At 40.2% G+C, this 15073-nt stretch overlaps 1 protein-coding gene across 1 annotated transcript in view; it reads left to right on the forward strand.

The window, feature by feature from the left end:
* CIP2A (cellular inhibitor of PP2A) overlaps positions 1 to 13949 on the forward strand; it is a 42045-nt gene extending 28096 nt beyond the window's left edge. Inside the window, exons 20-21 of the mRNA XM_075850366.1 lie at positions 4545 to 4684; positions 12932 to 13949. Coding sequence (XP_075706481.1) covers positions 4545 to 4684; positions 12932 to 13102 — 311 coding nt within the window. The 3' untranslated portion in view covers positions 13103 to 13949. The remainder of the gene's footprint in view (positions 1 to 4544; positions 4685 to 12931) is intronic.
* Positions 13950 to 15073: the final 1124 nt, after the last annotated feature.

Here is a 15073-nt window from a genome sequence, read left to right on the forward strand (position 1 = left end):
CCTGTAAAACATGGTGGAGGCAGTGTGATGGCATGGGCATGCATGGCTGCCAAAGGCACTGGGTCACTAGTGTTTATTGATGATGTGACTGAAGACAGAAGCAGCCGGATGAATTCTGAAGTGTTCAGGGATTTACTTTCTGCTCAGATTCAACCAGATGCAGCAAGGTTGATTGGACGTCACTTCACAGTACAGATGGACAATGACCCAAAACTTACTGCGGAAGCAACCTAGGAGGTTTTTAAGGCAAAGAAGTGGAATATTCTGCAATGGCCAAGTCAATCACCAGATCTCAACCCGATCGAGCATGCATTTCACTTGCTTAACCCCTTAATGACCAGGCCATTTTGCACGTTAATGACCAAGGATTATTTTTTGTTTTTTCACGGTCGCATTCTAAGAGTTGTAACTTCTTTTTTATTCCGTCGACATAGCCATATAAGGGCTTGTTTTTTGCCCGACGAGTTGTATTTTGTAATTGTACCATTATTAGATGCTTATAATATATTGATTAACTTTTATTAACTTTATTTTAGAAGAGAATTGAAAATAAGCAGCTATTCCAGCATTAATTTTCATATTATAAATTTACGCCGTTTACTATGCAGCGTAAATAACATGTTAACTTTATTCTATGGGTCGGCGCGATTACGGGGATACCAAATATGTAAAGGTTTTATATGTTTTTCCTACGTTTGCACAATAAAAACCCTTTTAGAAAAAAATTACTTGTTTTTGCATCGCCGCATTCCAAAAGCCGTAATTTTTTTATTTTTCCGTCGATGTGGCCGTATGTGGGCTTGATTTTTGCGGGCCAATGTGTAGTTTTCATTAGTACTATTTTGGGGTACATAGGACTTCTAGATTAACTTTTATTTTTATTTTTTTTAAGGGGGAATGGGAGAAAAGAGAATTCTGCCGTTGTTTTTTTTTTGGACGCCGTTCATCCTGCGGTTTAATTAATGTGTTCATTTTATTGGTCAAGTTGTTACGATCGCGGGGATACCATATATGTGTATGTGTGATTTGTTTTGACACTTTTACTAAATAAAACCACTTTTTGGGCAAAAAAAAGTTTCATTTGATTTTGACTGTAATTTTTATTTTATTTTTTCACAAACTTTATTTAACTGATTTACATTTATTTTTTTAGTCCCACCAGGGGACTTCACTATGCGATCTACCGATCGCATATATAATGCTTTGGTATACTTAGGCAATAATGCTTTGGTATACTGTCAGTGTAATACTGACAGGCAACCTATTAGGTCATGCCTCCGGCATGGCCTAACAGGCATTTGCTTAAGGCAGATCTGGGGGTCTTTGTTAGGCGCCCGGCTGCCATGGAAACCCGACGGCGACCCGCGATTTCTTTGGGGTGCTCCCTCCCTCTGGCAAACACATTAGATGTCGCTGTCACTATTGACAGCGGCATTTAATGGGTTAAACTGCCGGAATCGGAGAGCACTTCGAATTTGGCAGTTGCAGCAGGAGCCAGGCTGTGTATAACAGACGTGCTCCTGCCGCTTATCGCGTGGGTACAGTGGCAGTACCCGCGCCATCACAGGACGGATATATCCCTCCTCCTGCGCGAACTAGCAGCTGCAGAGGATGGATATATCCGTCCTTCGGCGTTAAGGGGTTAAGACAAAACTTAAGGCAGAAAGACCCACAAACAGGCAACAACTGAAGACTGCCAGTCCTTTACTGCAGCTAAGCATAACAAAGGATGAAACCCAGCGTTTGGTGATGTCCATGGGTTCCAGACTTCGGCCAGTCATTTCCTGCAAAGGATTCTCTACAAAGTATTAACAAAAAACATTTTTTTTGTGGTAATATTAATTTGTCCAATTACTTCTGAGCCCCTGAAATGAGGAGGCTGTGTAGAAAAATGTTTCAATTCCTAAACGTTTCACGGGATATTTTTATTCAACCCCTTGAATTAAAGCTGAAAGTCTACACTTCAATTGCACCTCCGTCGTTTGATTTCAAGTCCAATGTGGTGGCATGCAGAGCCCAAATCATGAAGATTGTGTCACTTTCCAACTTGGTCATGAAAGGGTTAAATTGATAGTGTTCTGATGTGATGAGGGAAGTGAAGAATACTGGGAAGCTACACCGGTTTTATAGGAGAAATTAAGTTGGTTTCTTTTTGCACCACATAGTGTTTTAAGAGATTAATATTCTCATTATGTGAGTTAGTGGCCTGTGGCAGATTAAAATAAGGAAAAAGTAACCATGCACATCAGAGAGGTCACAGTGTCAGAAGATTGTAGTGTGTTTGTCCATATACCTTGGTTTTATAACCCATGTGCATTTTTTACAACCGTTAAATATGCAACCAAAGAAAAGTAGATCCTGTTCGGGTAGATCAGTATACTGTAATACAGGAACCCTAGAATATGGCAAAATAATGTAACATTTTCAGCATTGCTGTATTTTGGCCCGGATCCCCTTACTAATAGAAACCTTTCTGAAATTATCAGGACCGGATGGGGGTTGACAGACAAAGTACATATAGCTCTGTCCCCAGCCCTCATTTTACCCTGTTTTACGACATCCGGTTAAGAGATGTGATGCGCCAGAACACTGATCATCTGCACCCTGTTATGTGCTGCTCTGATACTAGATACCGTAGTAGTATCTGGATAACACTCTTTTTATATAGTTTCCTTTTGCTCAATACTATTGTATGTATCTATGTATAGAATTAGGGCAGCACGGTGTATGAACTGTCCTGATACTAAATGTTGTATATTGCGGGACAGTAGTCTATATACTACCCTAATAGTATTTACTTTGGGTGGCTGGCTAACTGCCTTTTGTGAGCCACAATATCTCCGTGCCCCCAAAACTAAACCTAGTTACAATTTCAAAACAACCCAAAAAATGTTGTACTTTGCGATACAGCTGCTCTGTACTCTCTATACTGAGTGGCCGTATCGTTCACCGAATCCAGTACCAGTCAGGTTCATGGGACTGACGGGTTCAGGGAAAGTGGGTTCACGCAGGATACACCTGTTATCCATCACATTTAAGTTCAGGACTGACGGATTCAGGTCTTAGTGAACGATACATCTGCTCTGTATACAGAATACAGAGCTGCTGTTTCTCAAAAAATAAAAATGATTTTTAATAAAAACCTAAAATGAACTTGAATATGAATTGCAAATCTGTAACCACTTAAAAGTAGCTGCTCGTGCCAATTTCTGAATGTGCGGTTATTGTCAAGTGGAAATGTCTAGGAGTAACAGCTCATCCACGGCTAATTCAGAGTGGGGCCATCGAGTGTGAAAGCGCTTGGTGAATTTAAATCACCTCCCCTATGTTGTATCACTCACTGCAGAGTTCTTGCAGAGTTGATATGCACTTCTTTTAATGATATCTCTGCGACCGCTTTGAATATCACAACTATTTTTACTTGTTTTTTTGGGGTTTATTTTACAAGACTTATGAGGCTTTAATTTTCTAGATTAGTTTAATTAATTCAGTGTTTTTAAATTTTATTATGAGCAGACAAATCACTAAAAATGTGGGGGGAAAAAAACAAAAACTTTTTTGTAATTTAAACTGACAGTTTTTCATGGCTGTTTTGCATGAAACAATACAACCCAATATTTGAATCCATTTCCCGGACGTCTGACCGTTTTTAAACGTTATTTGCCATTCGTTTTTCATGGACGTTAAAAAAAAATATGATTTTTAGTTATTAGGATTTTTTTGTCCCAACCTCCTGAAAACATCACAGTGCCCATGTAGATAGTGACGCAATACCACTGTAGATAGTACCACATAGTGCCCACTGTAAATAGTGCCACAGTGCCCACATAGTGCCACAGTTCCCACATAGTGCCACAGTTCTCTCTGTAGATAGTGCCACACAGTGACCATGTACATAGCGCCACAGTGCCTGTGTAGATAGTGCCACCCCCTGTACATAGCAACACCCCCCCCCCCCTGTATTTAGCAACAGCCCCCCTGCAGATAGCGCCACCCCCCATAAATGGAACCCCTTCCTGTAAATAGCACCACTGTAGCTCCCTGTAGGAGCGGAATCCTTCTGGATGGGGATTCCGCTTCTACAGAGAGCCCCTCATGTCTATGTCCATATATGGATAGTGACACCAGGGGCTTCTCCAGTAGCAGAATCCCTGGCCAGTGTGTCGGCCGGGGATTCCGCTCCTAGTGAGAGCCCCTAATGTGACTGTTCAAATGGACCGTGACGTCAGGGGACCTCTCTAGAAGTGGAAGCCCCAGCTAGTGCGATCTGACACCGGGGATTCCGCTCCTAGAGGGAGTTCAGATGGCGCTATCTACAGTGGGAGGTGTGGTGGTATCTGCAGGGGGTGCTATCTGCAGAGCGCAGGCCAGGGATTCCGCTCCTAGAGGGAGCGGAGGTGGCGCTATCTACAGAGGGTTTTGCGCTACCTACAGTCATAAGATTATATATATTCACCTATAAATTGAAATTGGGGTATATCATTTAATCTCAATGTATTTAAAATACAGAACGTGTGATATCTTTATGTATTCATTCTGAATAGATTTTCAGCAGAAAGTGAAGAGCTTAGAGGAAAAGGTTAAAGCAAAACAAAAGGAAAAAGAAGACATGGAAGAAACGATTGATATCCTTCGTAAGGAATTAAGTAAAACTGAACAAGCAAGGAAGGAACTGAGCATTAGGGTAAGACATTTATAGTTTCAGCAAATAAAAATTAACTATTTTATATTTATTTAGTAAGGAGTTTTGCCGTAATTAATGTCATCTCTAAACTACATTGCCCAGCCTCCGAATAGATCACTGTAGTTATTGCCTTTCCGTATCTTATCTTGTGTGTGCTTTCAGTGTATATGGGTTTACTTTAAACATTTACATCAGTGGTCTGTAATCTGTAACTCTCAAGCTAGGCTGGCCATACACAATAGATATATGTGGGCCATTTTTGTCGGAATGATTGTTCGGCCGACAACTATCTGAAGTGTAGTGTCCCGTCATACAATGACAGTCTAATTAACCACAGCTAGACAACCACAAGTCGCAGACTTCGAATGTAAATCTATAAAGCATATCCATTCCAGTTTGTGGTAACACGAAAAAGACTAAAAATGTGGAAGTGATAACTAGCAGGGCCTGTGTAAGTTAGAGGATCTGTCACCAGTTTATTAATTCTCTATCTCCTAGCTAATCTAATAGGTGCTCTAATGCAGATAACTACAGTGTGATTTTTTTTTTTTTTTCAAAAACGTTTATTTGACCATTTTTCTAAATATGCTAATTTGGCTATACTTGCCAAATAGGAGGTTACTCTTTCTTTTCACTCTGGGCGGTGTAATGTTTTCTGTATGACGCTGTCCAATCAGCATACAGCTTCTCCCCCCTTCCCAGCCCAGCAACACCGCGTGGTCATTTGGTATACAGCTTCCATTCCCGACTGTGTTTTCAACTGGTGATATCTCTGGTTGTGTCACTTTGATCCTGGTGTCATATGAAAGATTAGAATCTCATCTTTCATATGACACCAGGTCCACAGCCGGAGATATGGCTATTTGAAATTATCCCCCTTCCCTCCAGCCTCAGTCTCTCACACTGTGTGAAGCAGCTTCATGCTGATAGGATAGCGTCAGAGGCTGTGACTTGGCTCCACCTCAGGAGAATTACTGGTGTTGATACCCACTTGTCAAGTATAGGCTCATTTTACATATTTTAGAAAAAAGCTCATAACTTTTAAAATAATAAACGTTTTGGGACACCATTTTCTCTATACTTATCAGTATGACAGCGCCTATGAGATAAGGCATTACTAAAACTAGTGACAGATCCTCTTTAACCCCTTCCCGCTCCTTGACGTACTATTACGTCATGGCAGCTGTATCGTTCGCGCTCCATGCCGTAATAGTACGTCTCGGGAGTAACGGCCGTTTCGGCCGTCCTCCCGACACATACAGGAGCTGTGACGCTGCTGTCTTGTTCAGCAGCTGTCACAGCTCCTACAGCGGGGACCGATCGCTGTGTCCCCGCTGATTAACCCCTTAAAAGCCGCGTTCTATAGAGATCGCGGCTTTTTAGGGGTTAAGCTGCCATCGCCGGCCTGCTACGCGATAGCGGCCGGCGATGGTGACTATGGCAACCGGACACCAAACAATGGCGTCCGGCTATGCCATAGACGGAAGCCTAGTGGGTCCTGACAACGTCAGGACCCACTATGCTTGCTGTCAGTGAGTAGCTGACAGTTCTAATACACTGCACTACGCATGTAGTGCAGTGTATTAGAATAGCGATCAGGGCCTCCTGCCCTCAAGTCCCCTAGTGGGACAAAGTAATAAAGTTAAAAAAAAGTTAAAAAAAGATGTGTAAAAATAAGAAAATAAAAGTTTTAAAAGTAATAAAAGTAAAAGTCCCACTTTTTCCCTTATCAGTCCTTTATTATTAATAAAAATATATAAACAAACAAATAAACTATACATAATTGGTATCGCCGCGTCCGTAACGGCCTGAACTACAAAATTATTTTGTTATTTATCCCGCACGGTGAACGCCGTAAAAAAAAATATTAATAAACCGTACCACAATCACAATTGTTTGGTCACTTCACCTCCCAAAAAATGGAATAAAAAGAGATCAAAAAGTCGCATGTACCTAAAAATGCTACTGATGGAAAATACAGTTCGTTACGCAAAAAATAAGTCCTCGCACGGCTTTATTGATTGAAAAATAAAAACGTTATGGCTCTTAGAATAAGGTAACACAAAAAGTGAATGATTGTTTACAAAACGTATTTTATTGTGCAAACGCCATAAGACATAAAAAAAAACTATAAACATCTGGTATCGACGTGATCGTATCGCCCCGCAGAATAAAGTGAATATGTCATTTATAGCGCACGGTGAACGCTGTAAAAAAAAAAGTATACAAAAACAATAGTAGAATTGCTGTTTATTAGTCACCACGCCACCTAAAAATAGAATAAAAACTGATCAAAAAGCCGCATGCACCCCATGAAAACTACAATGGATTCCTCAAGGGGTCTAGTTTCCAAATTGGGGTCACTTTTGGGGGGTTTCCAATGTTTTGGCACCACAAGACCTCTTCAAACCGGACATGGTGCCTAATAAAAAGGAGGGCTCAAAATCCACTAGGTGCTCCTTTGCTTCGGAGGCCGGTGCTTCAGTCATTACCGCCCGAGGGCCACATGTGGGATATTTCTCTAAACTGCAGAATCTGGGCAATACGTATTAATTTGTGTTTCTCTGATAAATCCTTTTGTGTTATAAAAAAAATGGTATAAAAAGAGTAAATTTCACCTCTACTTTGCTCTAAATTCCTGTGAAACACCTAAAGGGTTCATAAACTTTCTAAATGCTGTTGTGAATACTTTGAGGGGTCTAGTTTCTAAAATGGGGTGTTTGATAGGGGTTTCTAATATATGGGCCCCTCAAAGCAACTTCAGAAATGAACTGGAACCTAAAAAAATAAATAAATGAGGCAATACTTCGCTTCTTACATTATACTGATAATGAGCCGTGCCCACTCCGAGATGACCCCAGTTTTGACCGTTTGTATAAACGGAGACCCCTATTAGACCGTTCCAGTGCCCGGTTTTCCCAAGCATACACCCCCGAGAAGTGTTTTTCTATTGATGAGTCCCTGGTACATTTTAAAGGGAGGGTTCAATTCCGCCAGTACCTGCCAGGTAAGAGGGCAAGGTATGGCGTGAAGATGTATAAGCTGTGCGAGAGTGCATCAGGGTATACCTACAGGTTTAGGATATATGAAGGAAAGGCCACCCCCAAACCAGACTGCATCCTGTACTACAATAGGTACATGGGAGGTGTGGACTTGTCAAATCAAGTCCTGAAGCCCTACAGCGCCATGCGGTGTGGTATAAGAAGCTGGCCGGGCACATCATACAGATGGCTTTGTACAATGCGTATGTGCTACGTCGATGTGCAGGCCAGAGGGGAACTTTCCTGGAATTTCAAGATCTAATCTTTAGGGACCAGGAAGGGGGGGCACCCAGTACTTCTGGAAGCGAGGCCACACGCATCGTACCAGGGCAACACTTTCCAGGAGAAGGTCCCCAAACCGGTGGAAAGGGAAAGAGTCAAAAGAGGTGCAGAGTCTGCTATAAGAGGGGGATAAGGAAGAACACAATATACCAATGTGACACGTGTCCCGAAAAACCAGAGCTCTGTATAAAAGATTGTTTTAAAATGTATCATACATCCCTTGATTTTTAATTTACCCTGATGCACTCCGCACAGCTTACCCCCCTCATCTTTCCCTTCTGAGCCCTGCCGTATGCCCAGGCAGCTGATAACAGCCACATGTAGGGTATTGTCGTACCCAGGAGAACCCACATTACAATTTAAGGGGTGTATATCTCCGGTGGCGCATGCTGGGCACACTATATTGGACACTGAAATGGCATATACATATATAAAATTGCAAATCTCACACTGCACCATCTGCTGCGCATTATCTTTTACACAGTACCTGTGGGGTCAAAATGCTCACTACACCTCTAGATGAATGTCTTAAGGGGTGTAGTTTTTAAAATGGGGTCACTTCTCGGGGGTTTCAACTGTACTGGTACCTCAGGGGCTTCTGCACACATGACTTAGCACCAGAAAAGCTCCAGTAGGCCAAATGGTGGTCCTTTCCTTCTGAGCCCTCCCATGGGCCCAAAGGGCAGTTTATCACCACAAATGGGGTATTGCCGCACTAAGGACAAATTGGGCAACAAAATGGGGTATGTTGTTCCTTGTGAAAATAAGACATTTTGATCAAAAATGACATCTTATTGGAAAAAATATCATTTTTTTCATTTCACAGCCCAATTCAAATAGGTGCTGTGAAAAACCTGTGCGGTCAAAATGATAACAAAAACCATAAATGAATTCCTTGAGGGGTGTAGTTTCCAAAATGGGGTCACTTCGGGTGGGTTTCCATTGCTTTGATACCTCTGGGGCTCTGCAAATGCAACATGGCACCCGAAAACCAATCCTGCAAAATCTGGACTCCAACAAACACATAGCGCTCCTTTCCGTCTGAGCCCTCCCATGGGCCCAAAGGGCAGTTTATCACCACAAATGGGGTATTGCCGCACTAAGGACAAATTGGGCAACAAAATGGGGTATGTTGTTCCCTGTGAAAATAAGAAATTTTGATCAAAAATGACATCTTATTGGAAAAAATATCATTTTTTTCATTTCACAGCCCAATTCAAATAGGTGCTGTGAAAAAACTGTGCGGTCAAAATGATAACAAAAACCATAAATGAATTCCTTGAGGGGTGTAGTTTCCAAAATGGGGTCACTTCTGGTGGGTTTCCATTGCTTTGATACCTCTGGGGCTCTGCAAATGCAACATGGCACCCGAAAACCAATCCTGCAAAATCTGGACTCCAACAAACACATAGCGCTCCTTTCCGTCTGAGCCCTCCCATGGGCCCAAACGGCAGTTTATCACCACAAATGGGGTATTGCCGCACTAAGGACAAATTGGGCAACAAAATGGGGTATGTTGTTCCCTGTGAAAATAAGAAATTTTGATCAAAAATGACATCTTATTGGAAAAAATATAATTTTTTTCATTTCACAGCCCAATTCAAATAGGTGCTGTGAAAAACCTGTGCGGTCAAAATGATAACAAAAACCATAAATGAATTCCTTGAGGGGTGTAGTTTCCAAAATGGGGTCACTTCTGGTGGGTTTCCATTGCTTTGATACCTCTGGGGCTCTGCAAATGCGACATGGCACCCGAAAACCAATCCTGCAAAATCTGGACTCCAACAAACACATAGCGCTCCTTTCCTTCTGAGCCCTCCCATGGGCCCAAACGGCAGTTTATCACCACAAATGGGGTATTGCCGCACTAAGGACAAATTGGGCAACAAAATGGGGTATGTTGTTCCCTGTGAAAATAAGAAAATTTGATCAAAAATGACATTTTATTGGAAAAAATATCATTTTTTTCATTTCACAGCCCAATTCAAATAGGTGCTGTGAAAAAACTTTGCGGTCAAAATGATAACAAAAACCATAAATGAATTCCTTGAGGGGTGTAATTTCCAAAATGGGGTCACTTCTGGTGGGTTTCCATTGTTTTGATACCTCAACGCCTCTTCAAACCTGGCATGCTGCCTAAAATATATTCTAATAAAAAAGAGGCCTCAAAATGCACTAGGTGCTTCTTTGCTTCTAGGGCTTGTGTTTTAGTCCACGAGCGCAGTAGGGCCACATGTGGGACATTTCTAAAAACTGCAGAATCTGGACAATACATATTTAGTAGTGTTTCTCTGGTAAAACCTTCTCTGTTACTAAAAAAAAATTGAATAAAATTGAAATTCAGCAGAAAAAATGAAATTTGCAAATTTCATTTCCAATTTGCTTTAATTCCTGTGAAATGCCTGAAGGGTTAAAAAACTTTCTATATGCTGTTTTGAATACTTTGAGGGGTCTAGTTTTTAAAATGGGGTGTTTTATGGGGGTTTCTAATACATAGGCCCCTCAAATCCACTTCAGAACTGAACTGGCACCTTCAAAAAAAGGCTTTTGAAATTTTCTTAAGAATATGAGAAATTGCTGTTTATGTTCTAAACCTTGTAACGTCCAAGAAAAATAAAATAATGTTCAAAAAACGATGCCAATCTAAAGTAGACATATGGGAAATGTGAACTAGTAACTATTTTGGGTGGTATAACCGTCTGTTTTTCAAGCAGATGCATTTAAATTCTGAAAAATGCTATTTTTTGTAAATTTTCTCTAAATTTTGCAATTTTTCACAAATAAAGACTGAATATATCGACCAAATTTTACCACGAACATGAAGCCCAAAGTGTCACGAGAAAACAATCTCAGAATCGCTTGGATAGGTTTAAGCATTCCGACGTTATTACCACATAAAGTGAAATATGTCAGATTTGAAAAATGGGCTCTGAGCCTTAAGGCCCAAACTAGGCTGCGTCCTTAAGGGGTTAAGACCGCACGTAGACCTGAGCCCTGCAGCTACAGGAATAGATTTACTCTGGCATATCTGTTCAGTGTGAGAGGTATGGATGGATTGTCTCATAATCACAAATTGCTCAGTTGAGCTGAGACAGCCAAGCGGGTACAGCTTTTCAAGCAGACATTTGATTGAATGGGACTGTAAGGTAATAAGTGGGATTGCTATAAACCATGATGCAATTCATCTAGGGCTACAATAATAATTCCTGCCTACTCTGAATAATTGTATGAGGTCCTTCTTTTTGCTCAAAAAATAAACCGTTTCGTTACGTTCCATTTTTACTGCATAGATTCGCCTTTTTATTGCAGGGATTAAAAAAATGCTCTAATTATTAAAGTACATCAATCTACTCATAAGTGTTAAAGGCTATGTACACTTTTGAAGGTTGATTTTGATCAACTTTTGAATTGTTTTTTATTTAAAAAAAAATTTTTTAATTTGTGAGATACACCTTCTATGTATCATGTATACATAGAAGCTGTATCTTGTGTTAACAGCCGAATCCATCAGCAAGACTGACGGCTTTTGGTGAACGCTGGTCCTGCATGTCTCATCCTGCTGACCTGACAAATTCGGCCTTTACTGAATACAGATACAGTTTCTATGTTTACAGGATACATAGAAACTATATCTTAAAAAGTAAAAAAAATGATGGAAAAAAAATAATTCTAAATCAAAACCTTTATTTATTAATAAAAATTTGCCTTCAAAAGTGTACATCGTATTTAACTTTATTACTTTGATGGGCATGCTCTTCACATCTACACATATGGGTTTTTAAGTTTGTATGGTTTGCGTAAATTTATGTATAACTGGCTTATAGTAAAATTAAAGCAGTGGTTTGCTACTGATACTGTCGCATCTTCATACAGCATTTTTTTTTAAGCCTAGTCTCCCCAATAATCAGCTTTCCCCCCCTAAACAAATTTACTATATAATAAATGTAAGCATAAAGTATAAAAAAACACACAAAACGCATTGAAAACCAAAGCATAATATTACAGGATTCAATGTTACTGAACAATAATTCATATTGTGCACAATCCAGTGGACCTGAAAGCCTATATGGGTTCCTGTAGTAATAATCATCATGGCTAGTGCCCTATGTTTACAGTTCACCAAATATATTACATTAGATCATCATATATAGGCATGGCACCGTGGGACTTTAAAGGGAACCTGTCACCAGCATTTCACCTATTAAACCAGCAATACCTGGTGGTAGTGGGTGAAAAATCATTTCTATATAACCTATAATTGAATACTGAAGCTACAGAGCCGACTAAGAAGACAGTTTTTTAGTGTTCCCACACCGTATGCAAATGAGCATAAAAGAGTCAGATCTTCATTTGAAAAGTCACATCTTTATTCCTCAAGTCTTTCCGAGTTTACCCACCTCCTTACTTTTGATTGCCAGCTCCTCGCCTTCCCCAGCACAAAAAAATCCCGCGCTTGTGCATTGATGTCCTCTTCTGGTGTGTGCGCACAAAGGGACACCTCATTATTACGATAAAAGGCGGCAAAATGTTATTTACAGTCAGAGGAGGAGTTTAGGAGAGGGGATAACAGCAATGAACTTTTTATAGCAGCGGCCAGTGAGGGATAAGTAAAGTTCAATAGGGGAAATGCTGGTGACAGGTTCCCTTTAAGTAATCTACATCTCTACCTGTAGTGCTTCATATATATGTATACAAATAATTACAAAATCAAGTAGACCTATACAGAGTACAACACGATGATGCACAGCAATACCCACAAAGCAAACAATACCGATTCATATGGATAGGTGATCTTTGTTAATTTTGGCACAATCCGTTTTAAAGGGGTTTTCCCATACCCTTCGTCCAGGGGGGGGCGGAATAGGTTTTGTTGGTATATAATACATTTGTTAACCTTGTGATTTTGATCGTCTATATACTACAGACATCTTCTCTAGAAGTTCAGAAGACTCAGCTAGAAACCCGTTTGGAAGAAAAAGAAGCCATTTTGAAATCCCAACATGAAGAGCTGAGCAAACATTCACATATGATTGCCATGATACACAGCCTGAGCAGTGGCAAACTCAATACAGAGACTGTGAACCTCAGCCTTTAGTCAAATGGCTCTATTGTAGTTTTGTTGTGTACAGCAGATTTGTGACATCACCTGAAAGAATGATCTTTCATGTGATGTCTTTTTTAAATTAATCAATGATTTTTTTGAATGAAATTATACTGTACGTTTTTAGTGGTTTTACGATACAGTGCAAACATTTATTCTCAATATTCTGTATAAAATATACAAGTCCTTTAAAAGGGTATATTTGTATGGCTTTTTCATTCTTTTGCTCTTCTGGTGTCGATTAAGCAGCTCTGCAACTAGCCTAAATAGGGTTTTATGTAAATAAAGTCTAATTATTTCATAATAAAACGGTTATGCCTCTTTTTCCAATATCCTCTTGTGTTTTAAGTCCTCACCATTTTTCTAAATCTTTGCTTGCAATGACGTAGTGAAAACGTTGTTTCCATACAAATTCTGGAAACCTGATTAAAATCCAGCGGACAGAGCTGCAGAGCTGGTTGTAGAAGAGATTTCACGTGGTGCGCTAGGTCAAGTAGGTTTTCAGTCTCTGGATAATGAATAAATAAATGTTTTCACCCACTGCAAACAGATCTTGAAAACGGTAAGAAATTGAAACACAAAGTATAATGAGAAGTTGCATAACTAAGTTTCACAGCAATTAAAGGGCCCCCAGCGATTAGACAATTATCACCTATCTTGTGGATAGGTGATCTTTGTTGATTTTGGCACAACCTGTTTTATAGGGTTTTTCCCATAATCATCATTTATCACCTACCCACAGGATAGGTGATAAATGTCTGATCGGAGGGGGTCAGACTTCTGGGACCCCGACCAATCCCGAGAACGGGAGTCCTTGAGTGCCCTATGTGAATGGAGCGGAACTGCGCATGCTCAGCCACTGCTCTATTTACTATCTATGGAGCTATCTCTGGCAGCCCCATAGAAAGTAAATAGAACAGTGGCAGAGCATGCGCAGTTCCGCTCCATTCACATAGGGCATTTGGGAACACCCGTTCTCCGTATCTGTGGATAGGCGAGAAATGATGATTGTGGGAAAAACCCTTTTTTAAATTTATGTACATAACAATACGTGGAATTTCCTGCACCTCATGAAATTATGACAATTGCTTTTCAGTTGCTCGTTAGCAGCAGTCTACAAACTGTAAATTTTAGGGTCTGTTAACACTAAATTTGCAGTGTACATGAGAGATATACACTGGGAGGTTTTCCCAACGGACGCCTCCAACGGATTCCATTGTATAGGCATACACGAGCATCCATCGCCCATAGAAAAAAAAATAACCGCATTCCATACAGTTGAAAGAAGGTATATTAGCCCGACTGAGGGCAAAAAGACAAGACTGGAATAGAGGCCTATGGATATGTTTGGCATATGCGCCAGGAGCTTTTCCGGCTCATGTGCCAAGCGGACTGTGAATGAAACCATTTGTAGTTAATTGGTAAAAGGAGCAAGTGATGAACAACTGACTATTTCCAATCGCAGGTTTTAACAAGATCTGAGCCTACAACGGATCAAATAAGTTGTGATCTATTGCTCCTCGTTCAGATCAGTCCTTAATGCACTTTTAGCAAAAAGTAATATGAATTACATTTTAGTATATTTATTTTAGCTAAGTAAAAAATATGTAATGTGTAATAGGTGTACACACGGGCTCATTTGACGATGAACTCGCTAATCAGATCTGTATTGGCTATTTTAGGAATATTTGCATTTAATTTCATGAATGGAATAGACTAGTTGTTATTTTTGTATCTGTCTAAAGATATTAAAATGTTAAATATGTACAGCATGTATTCCCCCATTGGAATTCTTGAGTGCATAAAATAGTGAAATATTATTATTATTATTAGTAAGCAGGATTAATCAGTAGAGCAAGTTCCTACACGGTGTTGTCACTATGTATTCATATAAAGCACACTACACAGAAGTATTTAGAATATTGGTAACATTAAGGCCGGGTTCCCACGGGTCGGATACGCTGT

The sequence above is a fragment of the Rhinoderma darwinii genome, chromosome 2, assembly GCF_050947455.1.
Source record: "Rhinoderma darwinii isolate aRhiDar2 chromosome 2, aRhiDar2.hap1, whole genome shotgun sequence".
Taxonomy (NCBI): Eukaryota; Metazoa; Chordata; class Amphibia; order Anura; family Rhinodermatidae; genus Rhinoderma; species Rhinoderma darwinii.